Below are 14,611 nucleotides of genomic sequence, written 5' to 3' on the forward strand. Positions count from 1 at the left end.
TTGTTCATCCTGGATTTGTTTTAACCATGTATCATTGTCCTGCCCAATTATTTCAAATTTGATCATAGCCCCCTCTAAAAATCAAATGGTCTCTCCCTAACTGGGAGAAATTGCAATAAGAAATGCCAATTACAATACTTATAAAACCATGGATGATGGCAGATAACGGGTGATGGTTTGGGAATGACACACCTCCTGTTTCGTTGGAGAATTTGTAGAATTTTGTGCATATCTGTAAGTTAAACATGAGCAAATGATGGCCTAATTTCATTTTTTTTCTAAATTTCTGGGCTAGAACCACTCTGGATCTGTCCTGAACTATGAACCACACACTATTCAGACTATTAGTCCATATAAGCATGATGTCTACACAACATAATGAAACGGATTATCCGTACAAGCTTAGATGCACAAGAAGTTTGGTTGATTATATAGTTAAGACTGAAAATCAATAGAGTGCACCCTGGCCCCTTTAAGCCAGTAATGTTCCTTCTGGATCCAACCCTGACAAATCTCTTGATTCAGAAGGAACTTTTTCTCATGTATAAAAATACAAAGCCCCTTCCCCCTTTTTTGAAGTCAACAGAGCTCCCTGAAAAGAAATAATACAATGCCATGGCAACAGACTTTAAATACAATTCATAGTTTTTATTTTACAAAAAAAAAACTGTACTTTGGTGTGCACGAGACAGTGGACTTGATTTCAGGTTCACTCTTGCCCCCCCCCCCCCCCAAAAAAAAAAAAATTATTTGTGTAATCCGTACCCGTACCAAATTTCTCGTAGTCTTAGCCCGGCCTTACTTTCGCGGGAAAATGTAACAGCCGAAGAGAAGTCTGGTAACCCGCACGCGTTTCTTCAAGTTATAGGTATTGACAAAGTATTTTGTACTTCGCTAATTACATTATTTGTCGATTTAGAATTGTAGGAATAGAGAGTTAATGAATTACACCCTGTTTAGTTGAAATTTCAGGCTACAAATCAGCCTCATCACTGCACCAATCACATGAATCGGAATAATTATGCCGTCTTTTTATTTTGTCTGGTCGGCTCAGTGAGGCATAAACGTCAGATTTATAGCGAGCTAGATCTATATTTTTATTTTGAAAATCTGCTTTGTTTATTAATGGCAGAAATTTTTTTCAATGAATGAGTTAAAAAATGTTTTTCCGAAATCCCAGACCCAACCCCCTTTCCCCTTGCTTTCAAAATGGTTGATAACTGTAGCACCTGCATATTTTACAATTTTTAACCCTGAAGAGCATCTCAAGCAACACCCTTTTAAGTTTCAGCAGGTCAGTTTTATTTATACAGATACAGATACCGGTAATATAACACTACCAGCGAGTTCTCCACGGATGGTGGGAATCGGGTCAGGGAGAAACACTAATTGATATATCTCAACGCAATTTTTTTTATATGTAGGATAAAAACAGACTATTTTTTACATGAACAAATGTGATTTAGCACCAGCTTTGAATGAGTCTAGGTCTGGACTAGTTGCCACCTGATATGGTACGGAATTCCACAACTTTAATGAACAGGGGAAAATTGAGTTTGAATGATAATTTGTAGGAGAGAATGGCTGTAAAAATTTCTGTTCTCGTGTTGGTACTAAACAGTTAGGTGGTACAATGATATTTACAAGTCGGTGTGTGATTTCATAAATCATGATGACAGATGTTAGGTCATGTCTTTGCTGTAGTGTTGACCATTTCAGTTGTGTAAGCATGGCACTTGTGCTTCTTTGATAGTCGTACTGATGTAAAGTGTACCTTGCAGCTCTTCTTTGTATCATTTCTAATTTTTGGGTAAGTTGGTTTTGCTAGGAGTTCCAAATAATGCTGCAATATTTAAGTTTTGGTCTTAAGTCATTTTGTATGCTGGTTCCTTTGTTTTGATGCTGTTATTTCTGATGTTACATTTGATGAAGTCTAAAGTGGAGTTTGCCATATTTGAGATTGTGTTAATATGGCTGTTTCATGTGAGATCTTTTGTTAATGTTACACCCAAATATTTTACTTTTTCAGTTGTTTGGAGGATCTTATTGGGAGAAGTGCAGTTAAAAATTACTTGTTTTTGCCTTCTTGTGATTCGTATAATTTCACATTTGTCTGGATTAAAAGACATGAGCTATTCATTCTCCCACTCTTCCAGTTTTTGAAGGTCGAACTGAAAGGTATTGCAATCGGCTATGGTTGATATGGTCAGATCAATAATTGTGTCATCTGCAAAGAGATGTACATTGCTTTTGAGGGTGTCTGGCATGTCATTTATGTAAATTATAAATAGAGCCTTGTGGTACGCCTGACAGTGCCGGACAGCTGTTTGAGGGCTGACCATCAACTACCACTTTCTGTGAACGGTTTAACAGCCATGCATGGACCCAGTATGCCGTTTTATTCATTTCCAAGCGTTTAAGCTTTAAAACGATGGTCGACCTTAACAAACGCTTTGCTGAAGTCCATTACTGCAACATCTGTTTGTTTGCCATTGGCCATTACATCAAATATTTGTTGTGTAAATGTAAGGAGTTGGGTTTCACAGCTGACTTTTGATCTGAAACCATGTTGCAGTGGATATAAAAGGCTACGTTTGTCAAGGTGTTTGATAATTGATGATACTATTATGTGTTTGAGTGGTTTTGATTTTGATCCTTTCTTGAAGACTGGTGTTACTAGTGCTTCTAGCCAGTCGTTTTGTACTTGAAGACTGGTGTTACTAGTGCTTCTAGTCAATCGTTTGGTACTTGAAGACTGGTGTTAAAAGTGCTTCTAGTCAGTCGTTCGGTACTTGAAGACTGGTGTTACTAGTGCTTCTAGCCAATTGTTTGGTATTTGAAGACTGGTGTTACTAAAGCTTCTAACCAATCGTTTGGTACTTGAAGACTGGTGTTACAAGTGCTTCTAGCCAATCATTTGGTACTTGAAGTCTGATGTTACAAGTGCTTCTAACCAATGGTTTGGTACTTGAAGACTGGTGTTACTAGTGCTTCTAGCCAATTGTTTGGTTCTTGAAGACTGGTGTTAAAAGTGCTTCTAGTCAGTCGTTTGGTACTTGAAGACTGGTGTTACTAGTGCTTCTAGCCAATCGTTTGGTACTTGAAGACTGGTGTTACTAGTGCTTCTAGCCTGTTGTTTGGTACTTGAAAACTGGTGTTACTAGTGCTTCTAGCCAGTCGTTTGGTACTTGAAGACTGTTGTTACTAGTGCTTCTAGCCAATCATTTGGTACCTGAAGACTGATGTTACTAGTGCTTCTAGCCAATCATTTGGTACTTGAAGACTGGTGTTACTAGTGCTTCTAGTCAATCGTTTGGTACTTGAAGACTGGTGTTACTAAAGCTTCTAACCAATCATTTGGTACTTGAAGACTGATGTCACTAGTACTTCTAGCCAGTCATTTGGTACTTGAAGACTGGTGTTACTAGTGCTTCTAGCCAGTCGTTAGGTACTTGAAGACTGGTGTTACTAGTGCTTCTAGTCAATCATTTGGTACTTGAAGACTGATGTCACTAGTACTTCTAGCCAGTCATTTGGTACTTGAAGACTGGTGTTACTAGTGCTTCTAGCCAGTCGTTAGGTACTTGAAGACTGGTGTTACTAGTGCTTCTAGTCAATCGTTTGGTACTTGAAGACTGGTGTTACAAGTGCTTCTAACCAATCGTTTGGTACTTGAAGACTGGTGTTACTAGTGCTTCTAGCCAATTGTTTGGTACTTGAAGACTGGTGTTTAAAGTGCTTCTAGTCAGTCGTTTGGTACTTGAAGACTGGTGTTACTAGTACTTCTAGCCGATCGTTTGGTACTTGAAGACTGGTGTTACTAAAGCTTCTAGCCAATCGTTTGGTACTTGAAGACTGGTGTTATAAGTGCTTCTAGCCAATCGTTTGGTACTTGAAGACTGGTGTTACTAATGCTTCTAGTCAATCGTTTGGTATTTGAAGACTGTTGTTACTAGTGCTTCTAGCCAATCGTTTGGTACTTGAAGACTGGTGTTAAAAGTGCTTCTAGTCAGTCATTCGGTACTTGAAGACTGGTATTACTAGTGCTTCTAACCAATTGTTTGGTACTTGAAGACTGGTGTTACTAGTGCTTCTAACCAATCATTTGGTACTTGAAGACTGGTGTTACAAGTGCTTCTAGCCAATGGTTTGATACTTGAAGACTGGTGTTACAAGTGCTCCAACCAATCGTTTTGTACTTGAAGACTGGTGTTACTAGTGCTTATAGTCAATCATTTGGTACTTGAAGACTGGTGTTACAAGTGCTTCTAACCAATCATTTGGTACTTGAAGACTGGTGTTACTAGTGCTTCTAACTGATCGTTTGGTACTTGACCTGTGTTAAGAGAAGAGTTCAATAGGTCTGTTATAACTGGTGCGATTCATTGCATACCTCTCTAAGGAAATGTGGTACACAAAACTTTTTTCCTGGTTTCTTGTCTCCTGTTTGCTATCCTGTGTTATAATTTTGTCAGTGTGGTTCCTATATGACTGAGTTTTGTCGTACTTGGTGTTTGATGGATTTGTATTTTTTCTCAAGTACTGTCTTTTTCTCAGGTTTGCATGTTACATACATATACAGGGATAGACCATTTGACATATAATTCACTGTTTTTTTTCAAAATTAAATATTGGTTTTAGAATGGGGCATTACTTTTCAAATCAAAACCAAATATATGACCACTATCGAGCCCCAAAAATATTTTCTTTTTGTTGAAGCATGCTGCATTTCTTGAGCCTGTCAGTTTACAATATTTCTTTTGTTGTTTCAATTGTTCCATTGACCTCCATTAATGATGATCAACTATGTAAATAGGGTCAGTATGCACCTATCTGATTGAACAATACCTGGCTCTTATCTGGTGAATTAAAACTCATGTTCACTTGACTTCACACATTATTGATTCCATTGACTGGTAATTAGGGTCAATAAAATAGAGAAAATAACAATAGGTGAAAATACAAATGCAATTTTCTTTTAAATGCAGCATGATGTGTTAAGATTTTGAACCTGGAATGACAGGAATGTCCTCACACTTCAGCATGGTTTCCTGAAAAGAATGCTCCATTTTCAATGAGAGATGTTTTTGAGAAAATTGTGAATTATGTGTCAATTGGTCTTTCCTTGTACAAAAGGGGGAACCATATGTACCGAAATTGCAGTATTTTTCAGTGATTTAGATTGGCGTCGGACATTAGTCAATGACCTATCGAAATTGTAAATGTCCGGTTGAATAACTGTCATGGGGGTCCTGGGTCCGATTAAAATTTCTGGCCGTCAAATTTAGATGTGTGGTATTTTGATATTCTCCTGCGTTATATTTAGAATTCATGTAACTCAAACCGAATCATTTATAAAGGAATGTATCTGATTGGTCGAAATCCAATTTCCGATTTATTCAAACCAATCAATTGATTTCTTTCAATCGAGGGTTTGTTATTGACGAAGGTCATTCACCTGCAACATGCCACCAGCAAAGGAACTAAAATTAATAGAAGGACAGAGAAGGACAGCAGAAACTGACATTATTTACAACCCCTAAAATAGATGAAAATCGAAATGAGACGCAAAATTGCGACAACAATGTGCAGGATACAATGTTAATTAAAATGTCCTATTAAATATCTATTTCAATCTGCAATATATAATAACCAATTCCACTTGTTGAGGATCTTACTGTGACCTCTGAATGATTTTTTGCTGCTTAACTGGTTAATTGATGTTTTTGTATTTATGGCACTTCCCCATATATCCTTGCATAATTTTATAATGATGATTTTTGGTATGGAGTGAATGTGTGTAAGATCAAATGAAACAGTCTGAGGTTGTTTCTTTGTCTTTCAATCTGACTGGTTTCAGAAGTTAAGTGTACTTTATTGAATAATCATCTGTCAAACAATTAGGCTGACCTGTGGAACATGTATTTATTCATTGAAGTATTAATGTAGTCTTATTTGTAGGCAAAATTAGTATTGTATATTGTAAACAACAATTCAAAATGGGTGTCAATTAGATGGTCCTGCAAAAAATTAGCAAATATTAATTCAGGCTGTACGGATTGGAATTGCATATTCTTACACAATTGACAAAGTAAATGTCTCACCTGTCGGAAAGCAAATGAACGCAGGGGGATGCTAAATCATCATGTAAATGCAAACCAAATTTCATTGACTATAAATGATAGTCACAAAAAGTTCTCCACCAGAAGTGAACAACAATTTTTAAATTTTTTTTTCCATTCTGAAGTAATATTTTGATACTTCTTCAATGCCTAGAAGTGTGTCAGGAGAACCCTTCCAGAGGGGTTGGAAAATCTTAAATCCATTTTCGGTCTGTGGGGGGGGGGGGGGGGGGGTTGCCCCCTGGACCTCCCGCCAGACAATGTCCTGAACCAAGAAATTTCAAGCTGAATAACTGTTTTGGGGGACGATTTGGTTCACAGTACATCAATACTAGTGGTGCTATTTTTAAATAAATTTATTGGTATTAGTGTTATAGCTAGCATTGTTTTAATGACCTAGAGAAAAAAATAAAATTTTGCTTTATTGTTTTATTTCTTACGGAATTATGGATCAAATCCTTACTTTTTTATTTCCTGTCATGCATAAGCGGCTTTGCTTTGTAAAATATGGCGGCGCCCATGAAAGACATGTCTCTAGAAATGTATTGTGATACGTACCATCAAACATATCCAGTATCACAATATGTATCGTTTGAGAAAAAATGTATCATTACACCCCTACTTGTACGTAAATGTATATGTCAATTGGTGGATTATATGTCAGTTGAGGTATAATATATCAATTAGTGGTTCTCCCTGACCTGGGAATATGTACATCCATGTTTTTCCCGAACAAATTTTTAAAACAAATTCACTTCTTTTAGTAAGTAAAAGAAAATAGAAAAGGTGAAGTTACTTTTACTGTAACACAATCTCTACCTTTATAATTTTGTATTATGTAACGCTGAATATAAAATGATTGAACTGCTTTAAATGTGGATAACCACCTGGTATTGAAGTAAAAATCCAAAGGCTAGTCACTTTGCAGGTTAAACCATTATAATAATTGAACAATTTCAGTTAAAATTATCCACTGTGTATGACTTTACTTATAGAACTGAATTTGCAACCTGATGGAAATTTCCTTTTTTTTTTAAAGATGTTTATATATTTCTTAATTTTAATTCTAGTATTTTATTGTTAAATGATTTAGACCTAAAGCAAACACATATGATGAGCATTTTTTTCTTTCTTTTTTAAACTTAATTTGAAAACTAATGTAGAATTTAATACTTAATTAAGGTCTTAATTTTCTCACAAATTTTGTTGCTGAAAATGTCTTTTTTTTTATCTAGATTATGCTCAGTTGTCTGTGATATAAGATGGCAAGAACAAAACAGACATCACACGCTAGTACATCATCCAAATTTCAAAGAGCAACATTTGGATCAGAGAGGAAAGTGAGTAGAATGGTTGTACCAAACTTTTTTTTGTCAGGGATGAAATTCATCATCAGATTTCTTCATTTCAGTATCCAGATTTACCTGTTGAAATTTGTTATTTACTGATTATGTTCTACTGTTTTGCTAATTTACATTTCTATTCTCTTGTAAAATCGTCCCAGTTATGCAAACTGTGGAATGCAGTTTTATCTGGACTTCAAAGTTAAATCTCAATATACTAAACTTCCTGCATTTAATTGCATCTGTACTTTAATATCTTACTTTGAGTAATGTTCATGTAATATAGTAATGTATTTTTTGCAATATTGAATGTGACAAGCCTATAGGAGAGTTCACCAATCTCATTAGTGACGTCATATTCACTAATTTGCATATCATTAAGTGTCAAATTGTTTGGCAAATAAACAACTAAATAAACAATTGACAATTTCATGATTAGAATCCCAATTTTCAAAACTTAATAACTTTTTTATTTTATATCCAATTTTGGTTCTGTAAAATGTTCCATTTAGATAAAATAATCTCATATTTTTTATGCTAATTTATGGCTCTTTTACTGGAAAAAATAAATTTGAAATAATATTTGCATGTAAACATCATTTTCATATAAAATTATTTTTAAAATTTTATGCTCATATAGTCTTATTTAAAAATTCCATGGGTAAAAAGAGTTTTATTGGCAGTGTAGGGAACCAAAAGAATTTTTCAATTATCTTAAAAGATGAAAAAGTTATGATGATTTAAATTGATGTCCCATACCACTCAATGGATTTTTTGCCAACCAAAACCAACTCACAGGTAAGTGGTGACATCACGAAGAACTCTCCCATAAAAATAGGAGATAATGTAATGATTGCCAAAGAGACAGTCATCCACCAAAAGTCAAGCAACGAACAATTAAATTTCTACAGGTCACCACACAGTCTTCAAACCCATACCATAAGGCAAGCCGTTAAAGGCCCAGTGCTTTCATTAAAAGCTGGTACCCGGTACTTTTACCTGGCTACAGTAGCATCTGGTACCGGCAGAATAAAATAAAAGCAAAAAAAATCATGAGGAAAAATCTAGTAAATAGATATCTAAAATAGTTCCATCTGTAGGCTACTGGTATGTCTCCAAAATCACGATCTTAAGTGTTTATTATTGTTTATATAATTGGTGTCTTGGTCGAGGTCCATGTCGGAATCTAATCGGTAAAGCACTTTAACCTACGAATATTTAACATAGTGTCAATTTATAGAAAACATGTGGTGACTTAGCAATCACCAATTATTTTGTTCAGAACAAAAAGCTAAACACAGGTGAAGATTCTATGAAAACGTGTAAAAAAATGCCGTTTGTATTTGGAATTGCCCCATACCCATCATTTTCCCTGATATTTGTCGTGATTTGCGCAGACGAGTCCATGAATTTTTAGTGTTGACAGTGGGTCAACATGTGAAACAACCTTTTACACAATATGATTTAAGGGAAGACCATTTGATTCGGCGGGGAGGGGTTTTGGTAAAAATGTTCTGGCAACCGTAAGTTTGAAAAGAACATGTTTGAACTTTGCTCACAAGAATATATAAAAAAAAATATTGGATCCGAGATTCAACACTGCTATAGATAATAACAGAAAATAAATACATTGTAATGTTTAAAAAATTTCTGTCCGTCTAAAAGTCAACCAGACTAAAACTGCCAGCCTTGTTCTTTTTCTGAAGCAAAGAATTTCTTATCAGACTTTTAGACCAACATTCACAATGCCACATATGCAATTGCTCTACATGTCACAGTAATAATTAGGCAATAAACAACAACAAAGTTTTATTTTGAAAATAATCAGCACTAGGTACCACCACATGTTATGGAATTTCATTTAATAAATGTTTAGTTTTGTTCCTATGCTTTTATTTGCATGTGTTAGTGTTCAAATTATGTAACAAGTAAATAAAAGCCTAAGAACAAAATATGACATTTATCAAAATTTCATATAAAATGGCATATTATTCAACAGTAAACAAAGTTTATCAGCATTAGTGTAAAAATGGATCTGGTGGGAATCATGGGGAGCTCCTGGTTTTCAGGGTTTTGAGACTAAATCATATATCTTGATTTCAAATTCGTATATTTTAAACAAAACTGAAGCAAATATTGAAGACTTTTCATTCAATATTTTCAAGTCAAAATTTAAATCTCAAAATGGCTGATATCCAGGAGCTTAAGCATCCCCCAGATCCCTTGCTGAATTTATTTGGTACCTCCTGCTTTCTGTAAAGTACCCCACTGCCTGAAAAATTAATGAAACCCCTGAAGGTCCCAAAATAAATGAAGTGAAACTTTTCATAAAAGACAAAAATTGACCTAATCTTTTGAAAAAACCTAAAACATGAAAAACAACAACCGCTGGACTACAGGTCATATTTTAGTTTTCAAAAGGAGTTTCAGTATTTATCTAAATATCTGTTTTGAATTTAAATCTATCATTCCTTGTTTAGTCAAAAAAGAAGCCAAAACAGAGAAAAAGATGGATGTCAGCTACAGAGAGAATGGGAGGATATTCTGGTTGGGAGTATGATCCATTCTATAGAATGGCGAATAACCTGAACCATTGGCAAGCCTCTAGTCCTCCCATAAGTACTGCTCCTGTTATAGATCTGGATGAAATGGGCTATGATGAACTAGATGAAGAAGTTATGCTTGGGAGTATTAGGGGAAATATTGTTGGAATTCAGTACTATCATGGCACTGTAAGAAAAATAAGGTTTTTAGACCCTTCATAGTTAATTTCATGGTTCTAAGATCATTTGTCTTGAAAACCAAAAGGGAAGGAGGCATTTTGTGGAGCTTCTTCAGAGGTTGGGCAGAAAATTTAAAGAAAGGGGCCATTTTCAGGTTTTTTTTGTAAGTTGAAGGGGACATTTGTTAACTCACCATATAAATTTCTTTCACGTGAAGGGGCAAATGGCCTTGCCCCTTGCCTTCTTAAGCTCTGCTTCTTATTTTATGTAAAAGTGTGGAGGGTACATTTTGTATCATTCATAGGCAGAATAGATATGGCAATAAAATTGCCTAAATGGGTAAGGAAGTACCCCCAAAAGAATCGCCGTTTATATGAAAATATTCTTCATTAAATTAAACTAAACGAATAATATGAAATAGGCTTGATCTAGCTCTCACCTAAACAACTTGGGTTCTGTGGTCGTGTGGACTCCGATTAAGCACTAGAGTCTAGACAATACATATATATAAAAACTGTAGGAAAGTGATCTGATGTGACAATTAATTGACATTGACATATGGTACAGTTATATACAATACTGAATAATAAACATTTCAACTCTTAATGAGAAATTCATCTGCAGTGTAAATTAAAGTTTGTTTATGCTACATTGTACATTTGGTCTGAAATATTTATACAAAGCTGGCCATAGCTGCTATTCCATATTTTGTCCCATGGTTTTTTTTTAGGATGGCCCATTAAAATTGAAAATGTCCCATTGAAATGAAGGTAAGGGGATCATAGTCCCATTGGCAAAATTTGAATCCCAATCACTGTTTGTACCAACCAATTTCTGAAAGAATGTGATGCTAATTTTTAATCATTGGTATTGAATTAATTTGAGTTTACATGTATTTATAGGTAAACAATAATGAAATGGTAGCCTTGGTGAGAGAGCCTAACAACAAATATGACAAAAATGCTATAAAGGTTACCAACGTAGATAGAATTCAAGTTGGACACATTAAAAGGGAGCTAGCAAAACCTATAGCAGAGATAATTGATAACAACTTAGCAAGACCAGAAGGGTATGTAATGCAAAGATTAACTCAATATAGAGAAACCTATTCATGACTTCTCACCAAATTGATGAGTATGTACCAAAAATAGAATTTCACTTTCAAGCTTGGTTTGAAGTACAACATTGACATTAAGTAAAAAGTTGCTAGAGTAGTTTTTAGGTGTTTAACCTTTTTTCAGTGCAGCACAGTAAATACTGCTGAATTTTTCCAATATTTATATGATCAAACTGTACACTTAATTTTAAACTTTTTTGATCAGAGGGGATACAAATAAAGTTAATGTGTCAAAGTTATCTATTGATGCCAAGATATAATCATTTTTCTTTAATTCCGACTTGTATTGCACATTTGCACCTAAAACATGACTGCCAATGCTACAAGGTTTTAAGAAGGTTTGGTATCTCGTACATGTTGTGCATGAAGAAAGATTATTATTGTCTGATGCTGGAAAGGAAGTTAATTCAACTTTTTTTATAAAACATAACTCCTAAAACACTGAAAAGATTTTGATGAAGTTTTATAAGAATTAGTTAATGTGCATGATGCCAGATGGAGGATGATTAATGAATGTATAGTCACTGTGAGGGGAGGCTACTCGACTTACGACTCTTGAAATGGAGGATATTCCATTTTGCTCACAGTTTTTCTTGTTTTTATCATCATTAATAAGAGTATTAAATTTTCGTCCCTATTCTTAATTTTGGAGTATTTTTCAGACAGGAAGTGTTCATATTGCAAATTATAAAATAATATCAAACTCATGAAGAAATATTTATTATAGTGTAGTTCCATTTGGAGCAAAGAATGCCTTTTCCATGCCAATAGACATATCACTATGGGGTAAAGTGGAGAACCAACAGAGAGTGATGTCAATGTTAAGGATGTGTGGGTTTAATGGATACATGCCATCATATGACCAGCAACCATCTACATCAGCTGGTATAGGATATGCACCAGTTAGAAGAACCTTTCTGTCTCCCTCAGAGGTATGGTGTGATTTTTATTGCATTTTAAAATTACAGGCAATCAGGGCCTTGAGTCCTAAAGGCAATGGGAACTACTCTGTCATTAATACTCAAAAGTTTATCAAATTTCTTAATAGTTTACCAAAAATATCTAACTGCAAAAGAATTATGTTTAAAGTTTATTAAACAAATACTGGTAATCCGCTTAGATACTCTTAAACTTCATTTGATCAAAATGAAATAAAATACATGTTTAACCAATTAACCAAAAATGTGTAAAGTCGTAATAGCAAGAAAATGTCAAACAAATATCACCATTATTAAGGCAAATAACAAAACCAAATTAATAGCAAAGTAAAATGATAAAAAAAGTAATCCAAGCAATGCGTAAATTAAAATTCAACAAAGCGCAAAATTAAATACACCAATATCCTTACCCTACATGAGGTGTAAAGGTTTCTTCGTGAAACATACGTCAGCTCATGCAGTTATATACAGTGTACAGTAACAGGCCACTGTTTCCAGTTGAAAAAAAAATTACAGAAATATAACTACGAAATTCAACCTGTGCATTCCATGCAGCCCAGACATAAAAATGTTGTTTTAACAAAATATCCTACTTGACCTTTCATTTCATTTCAAAAGGAAATCTTTCATGCTAAACACTTGTATGCTAGTTGCCACTATGAGAAATAAATCATGCGTAAAATGAAGAAAAATGTGTATTGACAAATTAAACAAAACAGTTAGTTATGAATGAATTGGGATACATAAATAGTGAATCCATGATAATGAAAACTGGATAAATTCTAAGCAGATAACAAACCAATTGAAACTACAACTGAGACACAAACATTATAAATGAAATAGAAAATAACTAACCTTATACCGCTGGTGTAAAAACTATATAAAACTATTTGACAACTCCAGCGAATGTCTAGCCAGAAGAGGTTTCAATCCAAAAGTGATGAGTAAGGACACACACAGGCAAACGAAAAGAAATCAAGCATAACGAAAACCAAATTCAAATTACAATGTGATAATAAAATTAAATCTTACTAGTCATTCCTAACAGCAGGCAGCACTCGACCTAATAGAAATGATAAAACCTCGTGTACATTAATATTATACAATACACAAACAATTAAAAATACGGACTACCACACCTACACTTAAAAGCATAATCTCAGATTCAGAAAGGAGAATTTCTTTTTGAATTATTTGCCACAATTGTAGTGTTACAAGAGGTAACCCGAAAACACTAGTGAAGTAATTCTTATATATTATAAATGCCAGGTTTCTTTTTTAATAACAGATAAAAAATGAATTGGACCAGTTATTTGAAAATTTGGAAGAGGGAGATAAAACCAGTACTACCGAACCAGCTAAGGTATGGTGTTTTCTTTGTTTGTCCTTCAAATGGAGGTCATGGAAAACTAGAAGAAAGTTTTAGTTCAAAGAAATCGTCTGAAGACAAGAGAAATACGACTATTAAAGGACATGTATAGCAATTGACAAGAATCACAGTAAACTCAAACTTGATTGATATTAAAAAACTAACTCTGCTGAATGTGCAAGACAAGAAATCTCAGATACCCAAGGGTAAGATTTTAAGATCTTATCTGAGGATGACGGAGATTTTCTAGGCTTGCATTTTCTGGTGGGTGGTAGAATTTTTCTCACTTTCATAACTCGTGATGTGATTGGTATGTTGATGCAGAATGCCTTCCTTGTGCAATCGTGGAGATTCCTCTACTTTTACAAAACACCATGCAACATTCTACTGTGATGTCACATACATTGCATGCATGGATAAGATAAGGATTTCTGACTAAAGAGAAAGGAAATTCCTACTTTAGGCTCTGCAAGATTTTTTGATCTCACCCATGAGTTGAGACAGAACATATGCATTTTGCTGTAAAAATATGGGCTCAGTTGAATAGAATTAATGAAGGATCATATCCTATCAATAATGAATATGTATTTGAATAAATTCTTTTAAAATAATCATCTTATTGAGAGTAACATGTGATTGGCAATTTCTTTTAGTCAGTTTATGGTGTTTGAAGTAACTGAAATTTTACAGTTGGCAGTGATGTATCATTGGTCTGATATTTCACAATCAGCTGTTAAATGCAGGTCATTTCAATTCAAACATTTTATCAAAAAACATATTTAAGTGATTAAAAGAATCAAACGCTTGACGGAGCCTCATTAGAGAACGATTAAATCTTACCCTCGGGTGTCTGAGATTTCCCTATCGGAGCCTCATTAGAGAACGATTAAATCTTACCCTCGGATGACTGAGATTTCCTTATCGGAGCCTCATTAGAGAACGATTAAATCTTACCCTCGGGTTTCTGAGATTTCCCTATTGGAGCCTCATTAGAGAATG

At 34.5% G+C, this 14,611-nt stretch overlaps 1 protein-coding gene across 5 annotated transcripts in view; it reads left to right on the plus strand.

The window, feature by feature from the left end:
• Nucleotides 1-448: 448 nt before the first annotated feature.
• Nucleotides 449-14,611, plus strand: part of LOC148626600 (DNA-dependent ATPase/E3 ubiquitin-protein ligase HLTF-like) — a 46,204-nt gene continuing 32,041 nt past the window's right edge. The window contains exons 1-6 of one of the 5 annotated variants that reach the window (XM_088570724.1): nt 449-868; nt 7,358-7,462; nt 9,946-10,197; nt 11,091-11,257; nt 12,033-12,237; nt 13,532-13,606. In XM_088570724.1, the coding sequence (XP_088426850.1) occupies nt 7,385-7,462; nt 9,946-10,197; nt 11,091-11,257; nt 12,033-12,237; nt 13,532-13,606 (777 nt within the window). In that variant the 5' untranslated portion in view covers nt 449-868; nt 7,358-7,384. Of the gene's footprint in view, nt 869-918; nt 1,295-6,386; nt 6,443-6,562; nt 6,792-7,357; nt 7,463-9,945; nt 10,198-11,090; nt 11,258-12,032; nt 12,238-13,531; nt 13,607-14,611 lie in introns of those variants that run through there. The other 4 variants (XM_088570725.1, XM_088570727.1, XM_088570726.1 and 1 more) reach the window with 4 other exon arrangements.

The sequence above is a fragment of the Perna viridis genome, chromosome 2 (genome assembly GCF_037379345.1).
Source record: "Perna viridis isolate PV_CMFRI_1.1 ecotype Kerala chromosome 2, ASM3737934v1, whole genome shotgun sequence".
NCBI classification, from domain to species: domain Eukaryota; kingdom Metazoa; phylum Mollusca; class Bivalvia; order Mytilida; family Mytilidae; genus Perna; species Perna viridis.